Genomic DNA, 24,815 nt, shown 5'->3' with positions numbered 1-24,815 from the left:
TTGCTCTGTCCACAGGGATGGAGAAAAAAGGGGCTGATGTATGGGGGACACAACGACTCATCATAAATGGTCAACCATCAGCCAAGCTCCTACTGTAAGGGAGAAGGTGTCAAGGGAAGCATATTTTAGGTTAAAAGGTTGACTGTGCCATCCACAGAGCTGGCAGGTGTGTGTTTGCAAGGTTACCTGTAACTAAGTGGCACAGAGAAGAAACATGGATAACCAAGAACTCTCAAAGAGCTGCAGCAGGGAATATGAAATATTCTTTAATGCTACCTGAAAGGAGTGAACAACAACAACAGATACCCAAGACACAGTCTCCTATCTGCAAAGGAGCACTAATACAAGCAAGGCAAGGATAAGTAATTGTCCTGGTTTTGTTAAAAACAAGTTTCTCTTTTACTAAATTTCCCTGTCAGCTAAAGCCTTCTTGCTAACTGCAGTTTTCCTGAAAGTTAGGTGCATGTTTTGGTAGACACAGCAATGGAATGCAAGGTCATTGATAATGATGCATCTCGCGAGATCTGCAAGCAGGAGGTGAACTGAAAACTGACCAACTAAAGTATTCCATCCCATTCACATGATACTTCATATAAAAGTGGGGGATCACGATGATCTCGTCCCTTTTTCCTTATGGCCGACATTGGGAGAGGACCTTGCGAGCTGTCCCTGTGAACTGAGGCCCAGTGACAGACTGAATCCAGCTCCGGTTGGCTGCAGAGTCCAGTCCAGGACTTCGGGTGCCAGCCCCACACCTGCTGGAGCAGTTGCCGGGACTTTCAAGATTGGTTTTGTATATTTTGTATTATTTTCTCTATTTTTATTGGTAGCATTAGTAAAACATTTTTAACTTTTCCAACTCTCTTCTCTCCGTCCTTCTTTTCCCCCCAATCGCCTGTCCTTAGTGGGAAGGGGGGAGAGGGAGGGGTTGAAGGGGGGAGCCGGGGGGAGAGAGGGTTAACAATACATCTGCCATGGTTTTATTGTCACCCCGCAATCAAACCATGACAGTAATCATGCTTCAAGTAGCTGAGAGGTCAAGGAGAACAGGCATTAACATTGTTAATTATTTTCAGGTAAAAAAAGTTGGAGAGCTTGCTGATAATGGTTTCAGTAGACTGGAAAACAGAACAGAGGAGACTGAGCTCCAAACTGCAAACAGAACAACACATTAAGACATTTCAATGTGAGCAGGAAGAAAAATATAGGTAGCAATTGAAAGTTAGAGAAGAGCAAAAGCAGGATAAGAGGTGCCAGAATGACCTAGAGGGTGAGAAGAAGTTGCTCAGGCAAACATAAAAGTGCTTAGAAGCTTTGGCACATTTGGCAAACATGGCACACAGTGTGATTTGCAGGGGAAAAAAGTAATAGACACTATTTTCTCCACAAGAAACTACCAAAACTCATGGCCAACAAAAGGAACGGGGAAAAGCCAACTGCACATACACAAAGTCATCTGGGATTGTAGGCAATGAACTCTCAGGCATTAGTGCATTGTTCAGCTAGAAATAAATGAGTAATGGAAGAAACCATAAAAAAGTAATTTGATCCGAAGTCAACCTGGATTTCTCTAGAAAGCATTGCTCATCGAGAGGATAAAATATATTGGCCTAAGAAAGAGGCAGAGGGAGAAGGCTACTGAAAGATTTCTGTGGGTATCTACTTGACCAATCTGGTCTAGTGGAAGGTGTCCCTGCCCATGGCAAGGGGGTTGGAACCAAATGATCTTCAAGGTCTGCAACCCAAACCATTCCATGATTTTATGATACTTACCTGTTTATTTAGCTGTTTAGGAGTTTGGGGGGGCTTTTGCATTATTTTTTTGCACCTGAGCTGTGTTCCATGTGTTTTGTTAAGAATCTGTTTTTCTCTAAAAAGCCACCCAGATGAACCTAGACTTTTATAATGTTATCTTTCACAATTAAGAGTCTGCAAAAGTTTCATATTTGCCTCTTATCATTGGTTCTGTCAAACACTGCTATACAAAAAAACCTGCTTTCCTACCCAAGTACACATGCAGCTCTTGCGCTCTCCCCATTCCACCTACACAATATATTTCATTAATACCAAATAAGGTGACAACTGTCACTCATATTCTATTAATAAAATATTCTTGAAAATGTATCTAAAAAGCACAGTGTAATAGTTCTTATTTACAGAAGTTTCAATTTATTGTAATGTTAGTTAACACCAGTGATTCAATCTTCGGATGGAGTGTGACATTTTATTGTCTAATTCCATTTACTCTTGCCAAAATAAACTCTGTAAAGGATCTTGTGTAACGGGATTAATTTATTATTCCAATCCTAGAAAGTCTTTGTAAAGATTTGTAAATTGTAAGTTTCGAGCATTTGTTCATTTGCTTTTGCAAGGTATTAAAAAAATTACCATAACCAAATGCAAGTTGAAGACATCATTACAATGTCGGTCCACACAAACGTACATTAAATCTGAGGTAAAAGTCAGAGTCACTTCTTTACCTATTAAGTTAAATAACAGCACTAAAACCTTATATCCTGGTGTAATTTTGGAGTGCTTTTTCCCTTGAAAAAAAAGAAACACTGCTGAAATAATTATTTTTAAAAGTAAAATAAATAAAGCCACACCTTTTCAACAGAACTCTTGAGTCCCAGCAGCTTTGACAAAGAATGTATGAACAATTTAATCAGAAAAATAATTATGTAGGATGGTATCTTATGAGGTGTTCTATTAGTCTCAACGTACCGCTGACTCTCCTCCAATGTTGTATTTACCAAAAAGGGTGAACTGAGTAGGATTCTCAATTGAGCATACAGGTACATCCGAGTTCCAGAGAGCCCATGTAGAGCAGAGAAATAAGCCCTTTAACTACGCTTCATCTTGACTTTAAATAGATGTTCAAAACAGGTCAGCTGAGCTGCAATTGCCTGTCACTCTCTACTGAATATAAAAAGCATCTCAGGCAAACGACTCTGGTATCAACAAATACATGGTAAAAAAAATGAAACATCAAGCAGGAGACAGGCATCTCTTACAATATGCCATCTGTTCTAGGTTTTTTAAAAAGCTCATTCTCTGCTGTATTTCAAAGATGCCTTTTGTCTCCCACTACAATCAGAACACCTTCCTCTATCAACAGGAAATGTCAACACTATTTTAAATCCAAATTAATATGCCAGTATCAAAGGCTGAAGACTCTGCCTTCCACCACACCTCTCAAATTCTCCTTTCTACCACACTTCAACTGGGAGAAGGAAAAGAAAACTAAACCCCATAAAGTTCCATTAAACCTTTCAAGACTTACCATTCACCTGAGAAGCTGAGACAAGACTGACAGCACTATCCTTCCATCATGTAAAAAGCAGTATTTAAATATTTTTTTAATTAAAAAAAGCATTATGTCTTACCTACTGGAGATTTTTTTTCCCTTGTCAGACATTAAACCCTGCTCTCTCTTAGGGAAGAATTCTCCAAATACTTTGAGCAGCCAGCCGGCACAAACTCTGATGCTCTACAGATCTCAGCTCATGGAAGAAGTGCGCTGGGCAAGGGCTCAGTACTCATGAGAAAACTTGTAAGCCCAGAATCACACCAACCACAACACCTGATCCCACAAGGTATTTACATGCTTGCCCAACACCTGCTGCTTATTCCATTACCATGGAGCTCCCATGGCTTCTCCAGTGCCGTACACACCTTCAGACAACACTGAGAAGCAGATGAGCTCTCAGCTCAGACATTTAGGCATGCCACACTTCTGCATAATGACACTTTGACCAGACAAAGGACCTTAAAAAAGAACAATAAAAAGAAGGATACCTGTATTTAACCTGGGGAAAAAAAAAAAAAGGGAAAAAAAAAATCAGCTACAGCTTTTAATGACAGTGCAACTGTTCTATTTTTCAAGCTTCTAAAACCAGGCCAACTCAGCCTGTTACATCATGTGGATTAATCAGATGCTACAGTATTTACTAGGGTTAAACCTAGAGGATACAGGTTACATAATGGATTCAGCCCAGCTTAAGTGGTCAGATCTTTCAAGTAAATATGCACCTTCCCTCTTTGAACACCTGGACAGCAATAATCAATTAAACATAAATTCAAGTTTAGCAAGCTTCTAAAATTGTATTCTGTTCCAAAATCTAGTACAGAGAAACAAACAGAGACATGTGCTACTCAAAAGGCCATAAAAACCCATTCAAATTTTGTCATACATATCTTTACTCTTCGTGTTCCCTCTGACATTGTTATCAAAGCACTATTAAATACCTTTGTGTACTATATATGTACAACATCCCCTGGGTCTACACTCCTTACTCTGTTCTTTGCTTCACTGTGATCTTGGACTTGCCTCATTTAAGCCAAGTTCTCCAACCAGAATAAAATCTGTATACAACTACTGCTTGCTCAAAGGCTGCATTTTGTTTTACAGGCTACCACCAAGTGCCATCAATGAGGAATCTTGATTTTGCTACTCTGCTGAGAGTACAGTTTTAGCCATTCCCTATCCTTCCTCAAGTGCTCTGATAAAGAAACAATTGCCCAAGCAAGTACTAGAAAAATCGAAAGAGGCCCAGAAGATAGTGCTTGCCAGAGTTTGTAATATCTCCAATTCAAAAAGTTAACCTGCTCACTTAAGAAACTACAGCTTTAAGTGTCTTTCACAGACAAACAACCAGAGAGAAAACATGTACTGCCTACTAACACATTAGATATATTCACATTACAGCATATTGGTAATGCACAAAAACCACAAAGGCTTAAACTCAAACCAGTACAGAATCTTACAGTAAGTGTATTTAAATTCAGCTGAATTATTACGCATACATTTAGCATTTCAAGTATTTCTCCCCCAGCCCAAAGATTGCTCATATGGTGCATACGCTCCTCTGCCACTCCCTTTGGAAAAGAGAAAGCTCTACAGCAGAGTCTCTTGTAGCAGGCTCACAAGAGAGGCTGAGGTGCAACAGAGATGCGGGCATCTCCGTGAGACCAGGGTGCTGCCTTTGTCAAGGTATTTCATTTTTAAAACGATTGAATAACGACGGTCCACAGTCCTACAAGCTCCAAATTTTGCAACAAGAGACTAGAAATAAATATTTACCATCTGTGCATTCTTCATAATACCAGTCCAGTTCATAATAATCTGCTTCAATAAATTTCTGCATAGTCAGTATCCTTCAGCAACATAGATGAGATTTCACTTCGCTGCTAAGGTCATGTGAAATGCAGCCATGCCTTCATGCCTTTGCAAAATACCGTATCGCAAGGAAGCTCACAGAAAGCTGGAAATAAGCTACACATCTTCAATGAGGCTGCAACTAAAAAAAAGGGGGGTCTGAAGGGTGTGTTCCGGGAAAAAAATATATATAGAGAATTTTAAAAAAAATAGGAAAAGGATGCAGAAGAGAGCAGCAGATGCCCTGGCAGCTGCTCTAATAAAGAAGCTCTGCATAGGAGCCTTGGATGGGTGTTAACAAAATCATCCTATCAAAGGGCTGATGTGCTGACGTGGGGGACACACACCACCGCCTGGCTGTTTCCGACTCCTTCCTTTCCTCCCTGGTCTCCGCATCTCTCTCAGGCTAACATGTTGCTATGGCGACGAGCTGGCTCCAGAAGAGATGCAGAGATGAAGAAAATGCATTTTGCTGTTTCTGGCTGTACAGACTAGAAGTACCCCTCCATACTGGGAACAAAAATCCTTGCTCAGAAGGACGATACAACTCTCTGGTGACTGCTCACAGAACAACAGCATCATGCCATTGCAATGCACTGAGTACATGCAGTACATTAATAATGAAAATCTAGTCCATTACTACTCTCCTCCACATGGTTTGATAAAAGCCTGCCTTCCCCCCATGGAAAATGAAACTACACTACTGCTTTGTTACATTATTCCAGGCTGATATAATAGAATCATTTATGCATCCTGTGACTGCAAAAGTGGCAAACAAAAAATGAACAAATCAGAAAAATCAGGACAGCAGTACATTTCCCCTTGCAGTAAAGCTAATCTGCTTCTGCTTTTTGCCTTCTCCATGAACCACTGACCCTCCCATCCTCTCCCCACTATCCAAGCTTCATAGCCAAAAACAAGGAGTTAGGGCAAACTTTCACCATTCCTAAAAATGCTCAAGGTCTTCACACAGAATAGCTTAATGCTCATGTTCACCATTTTGGAAATGAAAGAACAGACTTTACTTTTACAGCACCCAATAAAATCGTGTTTAAGATATTAGACGAGAATGTGTCTGTGGAATAGATGGCATTAAAACATCCTCATCATCAAGCACAGCAATTCCAAAAGCATGTCGGAATCTGTGCAGGTACTGTTCCCAAAGGGATTGATTGACATCCATTTTGTTCATAACCACCACATATTCTTCACCCCTTTCTCCCCCACTTTTAGGAAACTGTATTTATTTGTGAACACCAGTGAAAACATTGGGATGGATTAAGTTGCGATATATGTTAATAACACAAGTTAGGAGGCCATATGGGGTCTGACCAAGGGGCTGTGTGTCTAGCTGAAGACTCCATCTGCAAGAACAGCCATGAGCAGGTAAAGGAGAAGAACCAGCCAATACTTCCCTCAGCTGCCCTCACAACCTCCAATTTTTTTGAGCTGCAGAGACAGCCTGAGACAGATGCAGTTTCTACTTCTAGCAATTCTTGAAGGATTTATCTTGTCTATCCATGAGCTTATACACATTTTTAGCACCTTCAACATACTCTTGCAAGGAATTGCACTCATCTACTGTTTATGATAAGAAACCCTCACCTTTTGCTTTGCAACTCACTTTTACTAACTTAATTCGACACTTCCAGCTCTGGAAATCTGAACATGCAATTCATCTCTCCTTTCCAATTGCTCACGATATCGCAGATTTCTATTAAGATCACTCTCACTCATGTCTTTTCTAGGTTGTTACCACTTACTCTATTCCCTGACTAGTACCACTTTGCTTTACTATAACATAAATAGGTAAGGAATGGTCAAGCTATGCATAGGAAGATACATCGGTTTTATGACCACATTAGTATTTCAGCTTTACTGGTATAAAAAATTATCACTGCAGTAACTTTGAGCTTTGGAATTGCCACATCCCTTTTATATGTCAATAGATGAAACACAGATTAATACATCTGTTCGCACATCTGCCACATGTTTGTCAGAGGCAATTGGCCATGTTATTCACTCAACTCCAAAGTTCCAGACCAGGGCCAAACTCAAATACACCTTTCTCTGCAAGTACATTATTTCACTGGAATAGAACATGTTTTCAAGTCTGAAGAAAAAAAAATGAAATCAAATCACTGTGCTTATCCTTACATTATAGTAAGATACTTGGCAATATGCACAGGATTCCCCTCTACTCTGCACTGGTGAGGCCACACATGGGGTACTGTGTCCAGTTCTGAGCTCCTCAGTGTAAGAGATGGAGCTACGGAAAAGAGTCCAGAGATGGGCCACAAAGATACAGGGACCAAAGCATCCCTCCTACAAGGAAAGGCTGAGAGAGCTGGGACTGTTCAGCCTAGAGGAGAAAAGGCTCAAGTGGATCTTATCAATGGATATTACCACCTACACACTGCAAAGAGGACAGAGCCAGGCTCAAACTAAAATATGGGAGCTTCACCCTGAAGTTTGTTTTTGTTTTTTAAATGTGAGAGTGACTGAGCACTGACACAGCCTGATCTAGGGGATCCTGCTTGAGCAGGGAGGTTGGACCAGATGACTTGCAGAGGTCTCTTCCAACCTCAACCATTCTGCTATTCTGTGATTTTGTACTTCAAGGGCCTCTACCCATTTATTTCATTTGTTTAACTGTCACAGACTAAGATTCTTTGAACTTCTTTCATTATACAAAATACTTATTTTTAACTTCCTAGACAGTAGGAACAAAGGCACATGGTTTCATAGCACGGTAAACCTTAAAAATTCAGAGGCGTAAGTGCTAGAACTCTTCCTCAAATACAGTTGCCTCTTGTCCCTATTAGATGCTCCTGGCTGGGCAGCAAACTGCAGTCCATGTGTCTAAACAACTGGTTTTGTTTAACTTTACTCTTACGACCCTGTCCCAAGCCAGCCTTAGCACCTGGGGCCAAGGCCTGCAGCTCTCCCACAAGGGTGGTGACCAGTCACTCTCCAGCAGAGAAGATCCAACGTTTGTACTTCAGTTATTGCTGGTGGACAACTCAGTTCATGTAATACCCAAGTAAAAACAGTCAACCTGTTCTAGGCCAGAAGCACTGCCATTCTTGGCAAGCTAACTCAAAGCAAGGAAGCACAGCCTTAATCAAGAAACCACTGCGTTTACAGGCACTTTCCCCACCCCAGTTCTAGGACATAAAAATGCAAAGCCAACAAGAACTGAACAAACAGCCTGCACCTGAGCTTGGGCTGCCTGTTGTCTTCTGCTTCTGCCCTTCTGTACCCACTACAGGCCAGGAAATTCTTCATGCCCTATTAGCTTCTAGCCTTACATAATGAAAGGCATAAAAACATCTGTGTTTCCTCACAGAGGAGACAGAGGCTGTCCCAGCCATTGCTTCTGCATCAAGCTAACCTTAGTCCTCCTGAAATAAAGACACACACTGAGGTAACAAGGGTCTAAAAAACAAAAGTTACTTTAATTTTTACAGGGATCATGTAATTTTTTACTTCATTCTGCTGATCAGATTTTTAGTATGCTCAATATTAATGTGAAAGCATTACAATAAGTGTAAATCAACTTCAGGTTAATAAATCACAAACGATTTATATAAAAGCCTTTGGATATGCAAGGGTCGTACAATTATCTTCCAAAAAAAAATTTTTAATACTGCAAGCTTTTCTGCCCAGTGTGATCATTCTGCCCTCACACTGTTCTGTCTTTAAACAGAGGATGTGACAAGGCACTCCAGCCCTAGCTCAGTCTTGCAGAATTTCAGTTATTCATACACACAAGGCAAAAACTGCACATGCTATTAAATGCAATTAAGGCTACCCTGTTAAAATACTGTCAGAGAAATATAAAGGTTCCTATGGCAACATTAACTCAATTGCTCTGTATATAAGCTATTTGTTCCACTTGCATTTTTTTGTCCAAAAGGTAATTTCAGTCTAATGCTATTAAAGAAGCACTTCAAATATAAAGAATGAACATTGGCTACGAGCTTAAGTTGCTGTAGGAACTCTTTCCTCTTTATTTCCTGACATTTAAAACTAAGGAAATGTTCAACATGCTAGAACTTTCTTCTTACTGTCCTCCCCCTTACACACAACCACCCGCTCACTCCCTTTCAATAAGACAGGATAAAAACAGTTCAAGGCAGGTGTTTGAGGCTTTTCGTTTGTTTTATTGATATTTTTCTACAGAGCTGACTGGAAATATATTGGTGTAAACCAGAAAGGGATTAACTTTCTGTGGAGAAAATCACTTGTGCGGTCAAATGAACTCCTCAGAAGACTTGGAAAGATGGGATAAGTGTATGATCTTCCCAGCCCGGAGACAGAAACCCTGTACAGACAAAATACTATATATCCAGGTATCCACGCTCAATCATCCCTTCAACTATATGAGAAATTGTACCTCTATAAAGTGAGGGCTGGAAGAGTTGTCAAGTTGGACAGGAATGCCTGACTGGGCCAAGAAAGAAGCTGCATACCTGTAGCACCCTCTTTCAACCTCTGAAGCTCTACTTTTCATCCCTGCAGCTGCCTATTGTATTCCTCTTATGTAAAACTTATCAGAACAGTACATTTTTCTGGTGGACTGTTTCTACAAACATTAAACCCCTGTGTATTCAACTCTCTATATTATAACACTGCATTTGACTAGGCTACTGTGTTACTTGCCTAAAAGTTCATATTAACTTTGAATTTAAGAAAAATTTCAGGGAACAGATTTGTGACTATCAGGGACTTATTTTTCCCTGTTCCAAACCTAAATACAACTATTCATATTCATTTGGCATTCCCTTCCAGCTGCTGGATTTTGTTCTATTTTTCTATGTTTAGTTTTAAAATAAACAAACTTTAATTTGTTCTCCACAGAGCAAAATATACAGACTAATAAAGGATTCTGGTAGCCAACACATCAGCAAGACTGAGCGCTCCTTAAGTGTGCAGTTACAAAGGGGTTTTACTAGGCAGAAAAGTCAGCTTGAAAAGTTCACCAGCCCTCTCCTCCTTCCCTTTTGCTGCAATAAATTCACACCATAGGTCAACACTAAGCTGGTCTGTCAAAATTAACCAGATTATAAAACTCACACAAACCCTTTACCTTGTTTGAAGAGAATTTTTGATAAAGATAATTTCATCTGCCCCATTTATAAGCATGGCCTCTCAAGAAAGTTGTAGCAGCACATACAAGAATGCAGTGAACCATGTTGCTAGAGTGCCAAGCAGCAGCAAGTCACGTCTGCTGGCAGATAAAAGCATTCAAAGAATGTCATTACATAGTATGTCGCTATAAATCATGTGTTCCCAGACTTAGTCATTCTCACCTTTTTTCTCCAAACCTTTTCCAATTCCAGGAGAATCCTTTGAACACTGGAGCTGGTTGGAGTATTTCCATTGCAGCTGCAACAGTGTGTTATCTCCCACTGGATTAACTCTGGGTCACAGTCCTTGACTTGGCTACAGCATCACATCAGGATGTTCATATAATTAAACACCATATCCTTTCATTATTTTCTACAGTCACCACCACTCAGGATGAAGTTGCCCATCCCTTTAATATTGCCTGGGGTCCTTTTTATCAGAGTAGCAGCTGTAATGTACAGTCCACCACTATGCAATGTATATTGTTAACAGTCAGATGTTGCCACTTACTTTGCAAACTGGCATTTTTTTAAACTGACTTAAAAAAAAGTTATTAAGAGCATTAAAAAGGAAAACAAGCATATTTAAAAAGCCCAGCTGATTTTCAAGGGCAGGCTGTCATAGTTTTATTTCTAAACTGGGATCTCATGTACTGAAGTGAAGAGTTACTGGTGTCTCACTTCTAAAAGAACACTGAACAGGACTCATCCTGTGACTGCACATTTAGTAAGAGTGAAAAACTCTGCAACTTAAGACAAAGGTCTCTTCCAGTGCAGTATTTTGCTTAGCAAGAAGTCTCTGTGGCTTGCCTAACCAGAAAATAGTAAAACCAGAGCAGTGAAAGCATTGTATCAGCAGCTTTCAGAACTGGCATTTAGAAAAATGCGTGCCTCAGATTTGACTGACCTTCCGTGGTCAAAATGGGATTACCATCCGGGCTTCAAATGGTACAGGTACTTCCTACAGATGGGACAGAGCTGGTACCTTCTGAACACCATAAGGGTACTCTGACCTCACCTGGTACAGACAAAAGACTCTTCTGATGCAGAGAAGAGCCTGTTTTCCCATTGAAACAAAATGATTTAACGAGAGACAGGGGCGGATAGATGAAATTAAATTACTTAAGGACAAAACTCTATTTTCTACATGAAAAGATTATTTCTCCCTTCTCCCCAGTTATTACTGGAGAGTACTATATTTGCATTTGTATAAAATCAAAATTGATGCGGTCTTCAGCAACCTGCCTGCAAAACCAGCTGTGTAGTTTAATTAAGGTATCACTGGCCATACATAAATACTGTAAATGAGACCATGATAGCAAAAGCTGGACATTTAAGAGAATATACCCCTATCCAGCATGAAGAAAAGAAGAGTAAACCTTTGAAGAGTCAGATTTTGTAAGCTGTTCACCAACTGGAAATAATGTAAACAACAATCTCTATTTTTTGTGGTTATATTTTCCTGGAGACAGTGAAAACATTTGTAAAATGCAGTAGAGCTTAACATCATGCTTAATTGGATAGACAAAAATTACAGTAGCATGGTTATGACCTATTTTTTAAACAAGGAAGGAAAAAACCCACTGACAGTCATGACTGCAGCTTCTGGGAGAGTAAAGGAATGCAAGTTGCACTACACTAAAGGAATGTAGAAACGGTGAGCCCAGAACTAGACCCAGCACTCCAGGTGTGGCCTTACCAGTGCTGAGCAGATGGGAAGGATCTCCTCCCTTGATCTGCTGGCAACACTCCTTCTAATGCAGCCCAGGATACTATTTGCTTTCTTTGCAGCAGTGGTGTGTTGCTGGCTCACGTTCAACTTGGTGTCTACCAGGACCCTCCCAGGTCCTCTTCTCCAAGGCTGCCTTCCAGCCAGTCAGACCCCTGCATGTACTGGTGCAAGGGGTTATTCCTCCCCAGACGCAGGACTTTGCGCTTCCCTCTGTTGAATTACTCAAGGCTCTTCTTGACTCATCTCTCCAGCCTGTCAAAGTCCCTCTGAATAGAGAGCACAGCCCTCTGGTGTCTCAGCCACTCCTCCCACATCCTGTCTCTCATCCTCCCTGATACCGTGTAGCCTGCTGACTTCCTCTCCTGACTTCTCCACATGGTGACAGCTCTTCAACAGCAGCACACCTCCTGCATAAAAGAAGGCCATCTCTCCCTAACCTGGGGAGAGGCTGTGGCCACTCCTGGCAGCCTAGGACTTGCAGGGCTGCATTCACCACCTGAGGCTCTGTGTGGGTTAAAGTATCTGCCCTGGCAGTGTCAGGTGCTCCAAAACCTAGGGAATGCACCCTGTGGCACATCACCACCACATCTGAAGGTTTAGGCTGTTCTGAACTCAGATGAGGACCCATTCTTTGCACCCTTCCACACAAACTGCTGCATCTGTTGGCTGTCTCTGGGAGCTGTGCTCCAGACCTGGCTGTTACACAGGGTCTCCCAAGCATCAGCTAAAAAGGTGCTTGATCATCCCTGATCAGCAGCAATGAAGGCTCCAAGCACCCTTGGATCGAGGGCAGCTGACAGCTTCTCAGAAGCCACTGGAGCTTCCCCAGACCTGCATCCCTTGCCTTGCCCTTACTTGGCAGCAGCAGACACCCTCAAGTTTCTCAGAGCATGTCCCAGGAGTCCCCAGATGAGCCTGGCCCTGTCTCCAGCAGCTCTCAAGGCAGAACCCAGACTCTTACACAAAGTGCTGTCTCTGTTCTCTGTCTCTGGAAGCTGCACTCAAGAGCACTGTGCTCTAGGCCTGGTTCTTATGCAGACCTCTCCTTAGCAACCAGCTAAAAGGGTGCTTGATGCTCCCTAATCTTGAGGCAGGAAAATGGAATGTCACTGTGCTGTATCATACATTCACACAGCACGTTTTGGACTGGCTCAAAAGGCACTCTGCCTCAAGAGTTGAATAAGACCAGTGAGATGGCATTTGATTTATTTGATTATGCTTGAGGGTTATATCAGTTTTATTTTATTAATTTGGTAGGGATTGGTTCAGTCTCCAGTCTGAATTCTATGAAGAAAACAATGACAAAGACATGCTTTGGAGTTTCAGAATGTAAAAGAACAGCTGCAGCCCTAATAAGCTATTAAGTTCCTCCCAAAAGGTATCTTCGTTCAAACATGAAGACTCTGTTTCCCAATTGCCAACTAAATTTCAAAAACTAATTCTCTGCATCACCTATCCTGGATTATAGCTTAAGTACTGCCTTTCCTCCCAAGTTGCCAATAAATTAAAATGCTCAGATATGTAAATATTCATGTTTCTATTATACTAATATCTATGAAAATTAATTCAAAAGTAGGGCTAAATAGCCTTATGTCCACGCTTGAGTGATGCTGCCCTGCAGGATTCTGTGACTGCCAACCTTTGTGGTTGGGGATTGGACTGAGGATTTCAAAAACAAAAAGCCACAGGAAGGTAGAAAAATCCACTCTAACAAGCCACAGCAGTATAGCTAAGCAACACTGTTGACTCTTATCCTTTGTATGGATCAACACATTTCCACTAGTAGGTTATAAATCAACATCAATCTCAGCATGTAGTCCAAAAACTGCAAGGGTATTTTTCGTAAGTCATTCAGAAATGAAATGCCCTTCTTGCTTAATTGCTCAGATTTCCAACCTCACATGTTCATACAGAACAGTTACAATGACAACATTCAGTGTGCAACCCTTATGAAGCTTAACAAAATGCTATTAGAAGTCAAAAGCTAGATTTTAAAATTCCAAGCATAACCAAGATGTCAGGTCACCTGAATTTCACTCAAAACCAATGAGTTGTATAAAAGGAGTCCCATAGGAATGAAATAGCCAACTGCAATCAGTATTTTGCCCAAACGTTTTGATGTAGGCTGTGGAAGGAGATTTAACACAAAGGATCCAAACATTCTCTTGGTACACAGTTTTCTTCCTCACTGCGGAGAACTCAACTCAATTTACACTAGTCAAGACCACCTCTCCTGCTGTGGTATCTTATAACAGAATGGAGGATGTGCATTTTAAGGAGTTCAGGTAGTATAAAACCTTGCTGGAAATGGCAGAACATTACTAGCCTCAGCATGATAAGGCTGCAGTGTTTGAGAGACATTCTTACTTGAAGTCTGCCTTCCACAGTGAAAAAAAGCACAGAGGTACCCAAGATTCTAATAATAATGATAGAACAACAGTCCTTATTACTGCAAAATACGAAGAAATCAAGAAATCAAAGGGGTTTTTTAGGAATCGACACTTCGCAGTTGTAAAGATTAAAATATCATCACAAATTTAAGAAATCTGAAGGTGGAATTGGAGAGGTGATTTTAGCTCAGCTTATAGATCTGTAGCACTATTATCCTTGATTTATCTTGTGTTACAACTTACACAACATTTATATAAGCCTACAAGAACACTAAGCAAAAACATGTGACTACTAAGAAAAACTAGTTTGTAAATTTGCTTTACTGACAGACAACAGATGTTCTTAGAGAACCATGGTTTTTCAGTAATTACTGAAATCACCATATGCACACACACATTCACACCCCTCAAAAACCTTGTTGCTTTTTTGCTTTTAATAGGTCACATCTTGACTCAGTTGTAACCACCATACACAGTTAGTAGATTAAGCAGAACAAGTTCAGTAGACTCGAGAACCAGGAAAGAGTCAGTATTAAAGTGCATGTCACTGGCTTACAGTGCTCAGGCATCCAGGAAAAGAGTGTAGCATAAATACTTGCCCTGTATAGAATTTTATATGACAAGTCTTTCTACCCTGGAACTCAGTAATCAAATACTTTAATTTATAATTTGTCACTGTACACAAGCTGCAGAATATACTTCATTTTACTGAAAACCTTCCCAGACCACAGTGGCTTCCCTACTCTGCATTGAAGCTCTTGCTTCATCCATCCACACTTGTGCTTCGCTTCTAGTACATGTTCAATGCTCATTTTCATACATTAAGGAGAAATAAAAGAATGCAAACACAGATGGCATTTTGTGAATATCAAGTTACTTTTGAGAACAGTTGTGTTCCATGTATCCTTTACAGTACGGTCTAATATGTCATTATGCTCTATTAAAGATGAACGTACCATCCCAAGGAGACCTAAAGAAGCAATCGAAGGAAAAAAAAAAAAAAGAACTGAAATGGAGATGCCTATTAAGACAGTGGCCATTTAGATTTTTTCATTTTGCATTCCAAATATGATAATTTCTTGTTTCACTCAAATATGATTGGCTGTTTTCCTAATTCATGTGTTCCCTTGTGATATGCTCGCCATAATAAAAAAGAAGCCCAGCCCTCTCTGTCCCCTGAAACAGTACCTGTTCATTTACAGCAAAACGAGTATGCATGAGCATTAATAGCTTGTAATCTACTTTTTAACTGAATGAAAATGGATCTGTATACTTTAAAATACAACACTCCAAACACTCATCAGCTCTTCAGAAAACTCCATCAGTTCAGCACTTCAAAGGACAGCAATGCAGCTGCCAGTGACCTCACATGCTGAATTGCTCCTGGAAGTAATATTTCTCAGGGATTCTCTCTTGGGAGCAAACGCAAACACAGATGAACTCAAACTAGAGAATCCTGTCACTACAAGTGATTTAGATTCTTTCAGAGATAATGGTCTTTGGAGACACCTGAATCTATCCAAACAACCACAGAGCCTCTCTGATTAAATATAAATGTATTATTGAGAAACTAAAAATCACAGCCAAATAGGTATGCAGTATCACAAGTTTCCCATTAACAAGTCTGTTTTATAGAAAGGAAGAATACTAGAACAATAATGAGAAAAAATTATAAAATGTAGAATGGGTATATGTGAACATCTAAGTCCATGTGACTAACGCAAAAATAATGTACTACGGTTCATATACAAACAATATTTTAAACGGTAGATAAATTATTTGGAAGGACAGTTCTCAGAGAGAGATACTCCATGAAGAATTAGAGCACTGTTTCCTGAGTGCAGCTTAAAATTTTGGTTTGGGCTTGCAAATCAATTAGAGCTTTTTATATAACCTTTTTGCCAAATGAGCTTTATCTCTTTCCTATTGCTATTTTAAAGTGGGAACAAATAAGGATGATAGTACAGTTTAACAGGCATTTATTTTCAGAATCAGTTTACTTGCTAGGCTTAAGGCAGCCGCATTTTCTAATCAACTTCAGAGCACTTTACAAGACTTAACCAAAAATGCGTTTGAGGTTTTATTTTCATTTCAAGTAGAGATTTAAAATTTGGCCACTATATTTTAAAGTTCTTTCATAAGGATAACTACAAATCCAGTTCTACATTGATACACATATACTATGTATATTTACTATATATGCACATATACACACTTAAAAAATATATATGTAGAACACCTCACTTTCCTACTTCTGTGGGCCTTGAAATATTTTTAAGTAATCCAGTACTGAGGTTCAAAGGTTCAGACATCTATCTTGTTCAAAACTTACAAAAGGACTCAAGACAGAGCTGGAGATATGGATGATAATCAATACAGTGGTTAAAGAGTCACTGAGTATGGTAACTGTCCACAAATGTGCTCAAAACCTACAACAGAAGGAAAAAAGCTGCTCTCAATTACCACCTCCCAAAATCAACCTCCACTCTCCTTGGATGCAGGGGTAGGAATGCCATTATAACCAGTGGAAAGACAGATGCATTCCCCTTCCCTAATTCCAGTTGTTCCCAGTAGGCACCCAAACATCATTAAAACAATGAGTTACAGTGTAAGACTGTCAGTATTGTGTTACTATTTGGGCTATTTCCAACCTAAGCAGTTACCCTTTAACTGGTGTGGTTGGACGTTATGCAGTGTTGCTCTTCCAGATTAGTTCTCTCCCTAAACAAAAGGAAGCCTTACAAAAGACATACTTACACATATTAATAATTCGCAATATTTACATATATTAAAACATACACAAAACATCCCCCTTGTTGTACACTGTTTCTTAGTCTGTTAAAATTTCCTGAATAAAGCCAAAACATATCCATCTCTCCCTCCCTCTTACATCCTAGTTTCAAAGCTGATCGACACTACAACACACCAGGAACCATAAACAAAAGACTTAATTCCATACCTAAAAATATTCTGCACTAGCTCAAGTTTCAATATTAATTTTATTCTAATTACCTTTGTGTGTCTCTAAGAAGCCTGAGGAAGGTAAAGCAACAATCTGTATGTGTAGTGCATTTTAATTCTGATTAAAATATTTGTTTTACAGCAAAATCGATGAATTCTTCCTTCAGCTAAGGAAAACTTAAACAATAAAAATTCATAATCTGTTGATTACATTTAACTACATCATAGAATTCTTAGACCACAAGGATACTATTTTGAAAATAACAGAAATTTCTAATTTATTTTTATACTAAAACTTTCCTGTATACAAGTTACAGTATTTGCTCACTCCCTCATCAAGGTTTTCCAAACAAACTAAACAGGTACAGAAGGAGTGCCTTAATTGCAGCACTGAAAATGAATCATTGTGCAAGCAGTCACACCCTGGAAAACACTCTCCAAAGTGATGATGGTACAGTTCATGGGACTTTTCTGCCAACTTACTTAAAATAATATTTTTCTTTTGATAGTTAATTTCTCCATAAACCAATGTTTATAATCAATGTCATAATTTCCAAACACCAAAGTTTTATGATCTTGCACTCTCATGTATAGATGCATTATATAACTTGTTCACAAAAACTGAACAAGGGTAAAGTCAGAGATCTCCATTTCCAGGCTCAATCGAAATTGGCTTAAACTTCATAAACTACAATGTATACACAAGTGTCTGTATATAAGCAGTAAGGAATAAACTTCATGGAATTTCACCTTGCTTGGTTCCTCTTCTTTAAGCAGTTATTTCTCAATGAAAGCAGAAAACAGACGTTGTGGCAGAAATTACACTCATTTTTTTTTCATTCAAGCTGGTTGATTAGATGAAATCTTCAATCAGAGCAACGTGGTAAAGTTGCCATCATTACACTTGTAACCAATTTTATTCAGCTTTTAGCTTAAGCACTTGGTTACTTCATTTTGTATCCATCCCCAGTCATGCACTATTGTGAGTGACACAGCCCATCAGCATCTCAGCTGGGAGGGTCAGGATGCTGCCACATAGATTTTTGCCTTCCTTGCTGAGCTGGGTTGGCAGAGATAGCATTAATATCTACACTTCCAGGACAGCTGACCCAGAAGTGGCCAAAGGGAGTATTTGATACCATATCGGGTCATGCTCAGTTACAAAAGCAGTGGGCCAGAGGGTCAGTCTTGCTGTCTGCTGGGAGCAGGGCAGCCTGGATGGTTCCTCTGGACCACGCGGCTTGGTGCTTTTGTATTTCGGGCAGGAGCTGTGGTTCAGGGCACAAGCTGCAGCTGGGAGCCCACTTGTCCCTTCGGGGGCAGAGGGGCTGCCATGGCGGGACTGCCACGTGGTCAGGTTGCGCTGTGTGCCCTTCGCTTTTTTGCAGGTTCTTTTGATGTTGTTTTTCTTCACTGTTCCATTAAACTGTTTTTATCCCAAGCCCTGAGTTTTGCCTTTCGTTTCCTAATTCTCCTCCCCATTCCACTGGGGGAGGGGTGAACGAGCAGCACATGGTTTTAGCTGCGAGCTGCGGGGGGAACTGGGGCTAAACTATGACACTTGCCCTGTTAGCAAAACATCTTCTTCCTGGTTATTGCAACAGGCCACCCACATAGACAATCTTATTTGTGACACAGGACTAATCCAGCTACTGAAGACTTTAGAAATGTGGTATTTCAAAACATTTCTTCAAGTAAACTTCTGCCACCATTATAATAACACTAATGGACTGATACAAAACAAGGAGTTGTAGTAGAACTGGTTCCATAGATCAGCCTCTCCCCCTTCCCACTGTTTTTGTCTGATTGGCAGGAGGTTAAGGGCATATATAAGCTATCTACTAAAATACTTGGCGCCTTCTTTAGAACTATTACAGTCAGAAACTCAGTTCTCCATATTCTTAATGCTCTTACCAACCTTGCTCCTTACAAAGTGAATTCTGCAGGTGCTTCAAAATGCAAAGAAGCCACCTTTGCAAAGGTTTATGTTGAGCCCTGTAACTCATCTCTTCTGAGCTCCACAGTGCCCACCTACATCTATCTACTACTACAATCTATGTAAATCCACTGCTATGCAAGTCTTCACTACTATAGTTTTAACATAAAACCTATTGGCTTGACACTCCCTAGACTATTTTAACTTGCGGCACATGCAGAAGTGCAACAAAATCGCACCTTCATTTGAAACCACAGGGGGAAAAAAAAAGAAGAATAATTTAATCATACATTACTCAATAAATCAGCAACTAGAGGATTAATCACAGAAGTCTTCTCTACTTTCATAGCTAAGTTGATATCCACAGTGGAAGAACCCAGAGGGACATTAATACATTCACCATGATAAAAGCATCTATGGGCTCAAACAAAAGAATGAAAAACCAAGAAGGTCACACCACTATATGTTCTCCCTCTAGGCACAAAAACTACCTTCTTGTCCAATAGTATGAATATGAACAAAAGGAAGAATGGAGGGACAAACCATCTCAACCAAATGTTCAAAGTTTGGTTCTTCACTAGTTTTTCCTAGAAGCATAAGCTGCAGAAAAATGATTTTACAACAGTGTAATACATCAGAGAACACATTCAAAAAAAGCAAATATTGAAACAGGTCTAAGCTTTCTATATTGTATATGTACAGAAATTTCAGTCTCTTGCCAGAGAGATCACAAGTAAAAAGAAGTATTTCAGTTTCGCCAGTATTTGATAACGTAGAGAAGAGCATGCAGAGATTACAAATGCATCTACTGTTTCTAATTAAATGTTTCCTTTGTTTTCTATCTACCACAAACTTGAAGACCAAGGCAATAAATCACAGTGGTCTTGCTTTCCGCAGTTGTAACAGAATTTAACAGATACTTCAGAGAAGGTAACAAAACCAGCACTATTTTATTTGTTCTTGAATACAATTTCTGAATTTTTTACTTACGGAAGTATTTCAAGGTCTCTTCTATTTGCTCAGTTGTTAAGTCAATATTCGCATCAGGGGAAATGAGAGGTGTATGAAGCCAGTCGTCGTGGTCATAACCATAGATTGTATCTGCTCTTAGCTTATAATGGGGCAGCTGTTCTTCCAGTAGACTTATGATTTCAACTTCAGGAAGATTGGTACTATTGCACACATCTGGTAAGAGAAGGAGGACAATCAGTTATTTGCTTTCAAATGAGTACTATACGTACAAGCTAGCAAAGATGTCAGTTTGTTTTGGCATCAGCAAGATTTTGCTGTGTGTAGACAACAGCGAGATACTAATTGGTTTAGGAGATATGATTAGCACAAATTATCCCAAAATAGCACATTTACTAGCTGAAAAATACAAGGACATGCTCTTAGGGACAAAAGGCCCAACCTCAGAAGCAGGGACTCATCTATGGAAGAGTAAGGTGAGGTGAGGGAAAATACAAAGCAAGCATTGACCAAGACAACCTGGGTATGCGGAAAGGATTAACGCCTACAGGAATTTAGGGTTTTGATGTTCTACTTGACAGATTATTTTTAGCTTGCAAGCTTTACATATTTCCTTAACTAGGTCTTTGACCACAATTCAGCACCACTATATTTTTTGCCTTGCTGCTGGCAGATTTTTCTCAAGAAAAAGAAATCCAGGATTGCAATAGCAAACAGTGTCACAGTTTACACCTAAGATGTACTGGTAAAGTTTGCTGCAAGAACTTTTAGGGAACTTTTTGACACCATCTCGACCTGCATTCTGTGACATCAGTCCCTCCTGTTCACAAATACATCAGGTTTGCACACAGTTTAAAAAATGGATACTGACAGCCATCAACAACTGCAAAAATGTTGAAATTAAAACTGGAGATTCAAATTTAGGACAAGAGGGAGCTGAAAAGCTTTAACACAGAAAATTCCAATTCAACATCAAAACTTTTTCACCATAAAGATGGTCAAACATGGGAACAGGTGCACGGGGTGGGGTTGGGAAACCTCCCATCTTTGGAAAGGTTGACAACTCAACTAAACAAGGCCATGAGCACTCTGAAAGATCTGCTTTGAATAGGTGTCATAACAGGTGATCTCCAGAGGTACCTTCCAACCTGTATTCTTCTATAATGAAGAATTGTGTGTGTGTCTATGTGTCTCTGAATAACAAAAACAGGTGTGATCAGTTTAAATAGGTAGATTTTAATTACTACATAAAGCTAACTACAATGTCTTGCTAAATCATTATTAAGGAACCCAGCAACCCCTAGTATGTTTTCCATAAATACTTAGTGCAATCTGCATTCCCATTTCCATGCCAGGACAAAAAGAACACCACAGCTCCCCTACCACCCCACACTAAGAAAGAGATTTCTAAACCTATTTTGGCAGATCAAGCACTAAGGCTGCTCACATGCTGTGAAATGCAGTTCCTTCTTTAACCAGTGACATTACTCTTGCAATTGTTCTTAAGAGTCACCCCACAGTAAACGGCAAAGACTGTCAAGGCCCTGAGTGCACCTGCAGGCCTTCACTGCCCTGACCGGGCTCATCAAGGAGACCCCACTCAGCACCCTCTGCTCTGTGGCCCAGGAACCCCATTTAAACTGTCCAGAAGAAGGCTACAAAGTTGGTGAAGGGTTTAGAGAGGAAGCTGTATGAGGAGCGGCTAAAGTCGCTTTGTTTGTTCAGCCTGGAGGAGAGGAGACTAAGAGGAGACCTCCTCATGTTCTACAGCTTCCTCACAAGGGGAGGAAGAAGAGCAGGCTCTGATCTCTTGTCTCTGATGACCAATAAGAGAACTCAAGGAAATGGCAGGAAGATGTGCCAGGGGAGGTTTAGGTTGGACATGAGGAAAAGGTTCTTCCCCCAGAGGGTGGTGGAGCACTGGAACAGGCTCCCCAGGGAGGTGTCACGGCCCCAAGCCTGACAGTGTTCAAGAAGAGACTGGACAAGGCCTTCAGACACACGGCGTGACCTGTGGGGTTGTCCTGTGCAGGGACAGGAGCTGGACTCGATGATCCTTGTGGGTCCCTTCCAACTCAGGACATTCTATGATTCCAACTCAATTACCCCATGCAGTGCTGGAGGGTAGGTCTGTGCCTAGCTTTGCCCCCTGCTGATACAGACTCATTGCCTGGGCCTCCTGGATTGACTACAGATCCACTCTGTCCCTGGCGTTTTGCTGATGAGCACTGCAGAGTCAATGCTAACTGTTACTGCCAGCTCCTCTGCCTTGCACAGGAACAAAGGCACTGGGCTCTGCCAACAAGGATCCTGCCCTTCCCGGCCCAGGGTCCCACTCTGCTGCACCCTCATAGGGACACCTATTTTCTTAAGAGATAAAGTCACTATTGCAGGACTGATGCAGACCTGCGATTCCACTGCAAGCCAGAGGAATTAACCTCTGTTAGGGGAGGGGTCAGGAAACAAGGAAGTAACACATACATTTCTATAGACCATCAATTACCTCTTTTTTTAATCCTTCTAATTCAGAAATTGCATTGTCACAAGCATCATCCCAAGCACTTAGGATGGCAAGAACGTCACTATTGTATCAGTCAACAGGGAGAGGATACAAAGATGAACTCATACTGTTAAACTTCTCCCTCTATCCTTTACAGGATGCTACTGATGAAAACTAAAATCCTCTTGGGACAGTTACACTCTGCTTCATGGTTCAAGGAGTCTGCTATTATCTACCAGGAGGTATTCTCCTCTGCTTTCATCCAGGCTGTTTTGCTAACAGTTGTACAGATGTAAGTGTTCTCCAAACCTCACTGCAGCAGTGGATGTGCAAAAGTTAGTAGGGTTAGGTACTCATAGGTATAGCAATGCTATTTTTATGGAGCTCCATGCACTGCAAGCATCAGCCAGCACACATCATTTTAAAAGGTCCTTGCAGCCCTCTCTCAGAGGATTACTAGCGTACACAGAGAAACGAGATGTGTCTCCCACATTTCCAAAGCTGAAAGCTAACCTGCAACTACAAACCTTGCTTCTTCCCTGGCTACCTTTTTAATTGCTGATAACATCCATCTCAGTGCTTGCAACCATCTGAGTTCAGCAAAGCCAGATGATCTTCTAAAAAATACCTGTTGATATCTACTGAACATTCAAAGATGTGCATGTGGCCATGCATCCACAAAGATTTTTTTATGTATCTATATCTACATATATGGAGATATGTATAATAGATAGTAGATATATATCTTTGGGTTACCCAATTGCTCTCACTGTTAAGAATATGGGGTTTGGTTTTTTGTTGGGTTTGGTTTTTGGTGTGAGTTTTTTTGGCTTAAATGTTAGTTCGCCTCTTGTGAAGAACATAAGAGCCTACACAGCCTGACTGAGGTGGTCTTCTTGGGAAGAAAGAAATAAAAATGTTTGAAAAATTCAAACCTTTAGTATCTGCTTTTACTTAGTATTTCAAAAGAAATGGACTGATTTTAGAGATGACAGGAGGAAGTTTCAGTCAAATAATTTTGTTCAGAGAAGTAAAATGGTTTGCTGCGTCATAAAAAGTAGCAGAAAATCGAATGCAAATTACCCATAAAATTTAGGATGAAAAAAGCTCCCCCACAACACCACCACAAAAACCAACAAAACCACACACACAAGAAACCCATACCATTTTATTGTGGAAAAGAAAGCCACCAGGACCTGAAGGACAGCATAACTAAGAAAGAATTATAGTAGAATACAAGTCAACCAAGACAATTTTTCTACTCTATCATATAACAAATCTTGAGTCTTTCTGAGCAATTCAAAACACCTAATAACTGGAAAAGATACTAATGAGTAACTGGAAAGGCAACTTATTACGATGCTATTGTCATTAACTTCTATTCGGATTTTAAAGCCTGTATACCAGCAGGAAAGAGAGGCAGGCTCTCATGTAATTGCCTATTTAGAAAAACAGGACACTGTAATTACACTTGTGTATGACTAAACCTTAGTTCACCATTTAAATCAGAGCAATATTCTTGGTGCTACAATTACAGAGTCTTCCCTTCACTTTTCCTCCCCTCCCTTTTCTGAGGTGCACGCACTTGTTATGAGGAAGTACATCACCTAGCACCATATCCATCCTGAAACACCAGGTACATTTTATAGAAGACCCCAACTGTGCTTCCAGATAGTTGTTATTAATATTTCTGATTAAACTGCAAAGGTAACGTAGGTTAAGTAAGTTTCCTACTGAGAATACCTAAGACATAATTTATGTTTTATGGTTAACTGAAGTCCAGCAGGCATAACACTGTTGCACTTCCTCTTGTCCTAAATGGTACCTTCATTTTACTGAGTTAAATGTGACAACATAAGCCTAAGACAATTAGTTGGTCATTATTAAAACGATACAACAAAATACAGTTGAACTATATCCTCACAAGTTGCTCTGTTACAGATTTTGAGTTTTGTCTAAGCAATTTTAAACTTGCAGTTTTTTGGACATTCTTAGCAAACAAATTTCTACATGCAAATTACAAACACTTAAATAGCT

General features: G+C 40.1%; 1 protein-coding gene across 2 annotated transcripts in view; it reads right to left on the bottom strand.

The window, feature by feature from the left end:
* The window catches only part of TRAK1 (trafficking kinesin protein 1), a 111,550-nt gene that overhangs the window by 51,195 nt on the left and 35,540 nt on the right, over positions 1 to 24,815 (bottom strand). For both annotated transcript variants that reach the window (XM_065627130.1, XM_065627131.1), the window contains exon 3: positions 20,300 to 20,494. In XM_065627130.1, coding sequence (XP_065483202.1) covers positions 20,300 to 20,494 — 195 coding nt within the window. The remainder of the gene's footprint in view (positions 1 to 20,299; positions 20,495 to 24,815) is intronic.

Source organism: Caloenas nicobarica, chromosome 2 (assembly GCF_036013445.1).
Source record: "Caloenas nicobarica isolate bCalNic1 chromosome 2, bCalNic1.hap1, whole genome shotgun sequence".
Taxonomy (NCBI): Eukaryota; Metazoa; Chordata; class Aves; order Columbiformes; family Columbidae; genus Caloenas; species Caloenas nicobarica.
This window is presented reverse-complemented; position numbering and strand designations above follow the sequence as displayed.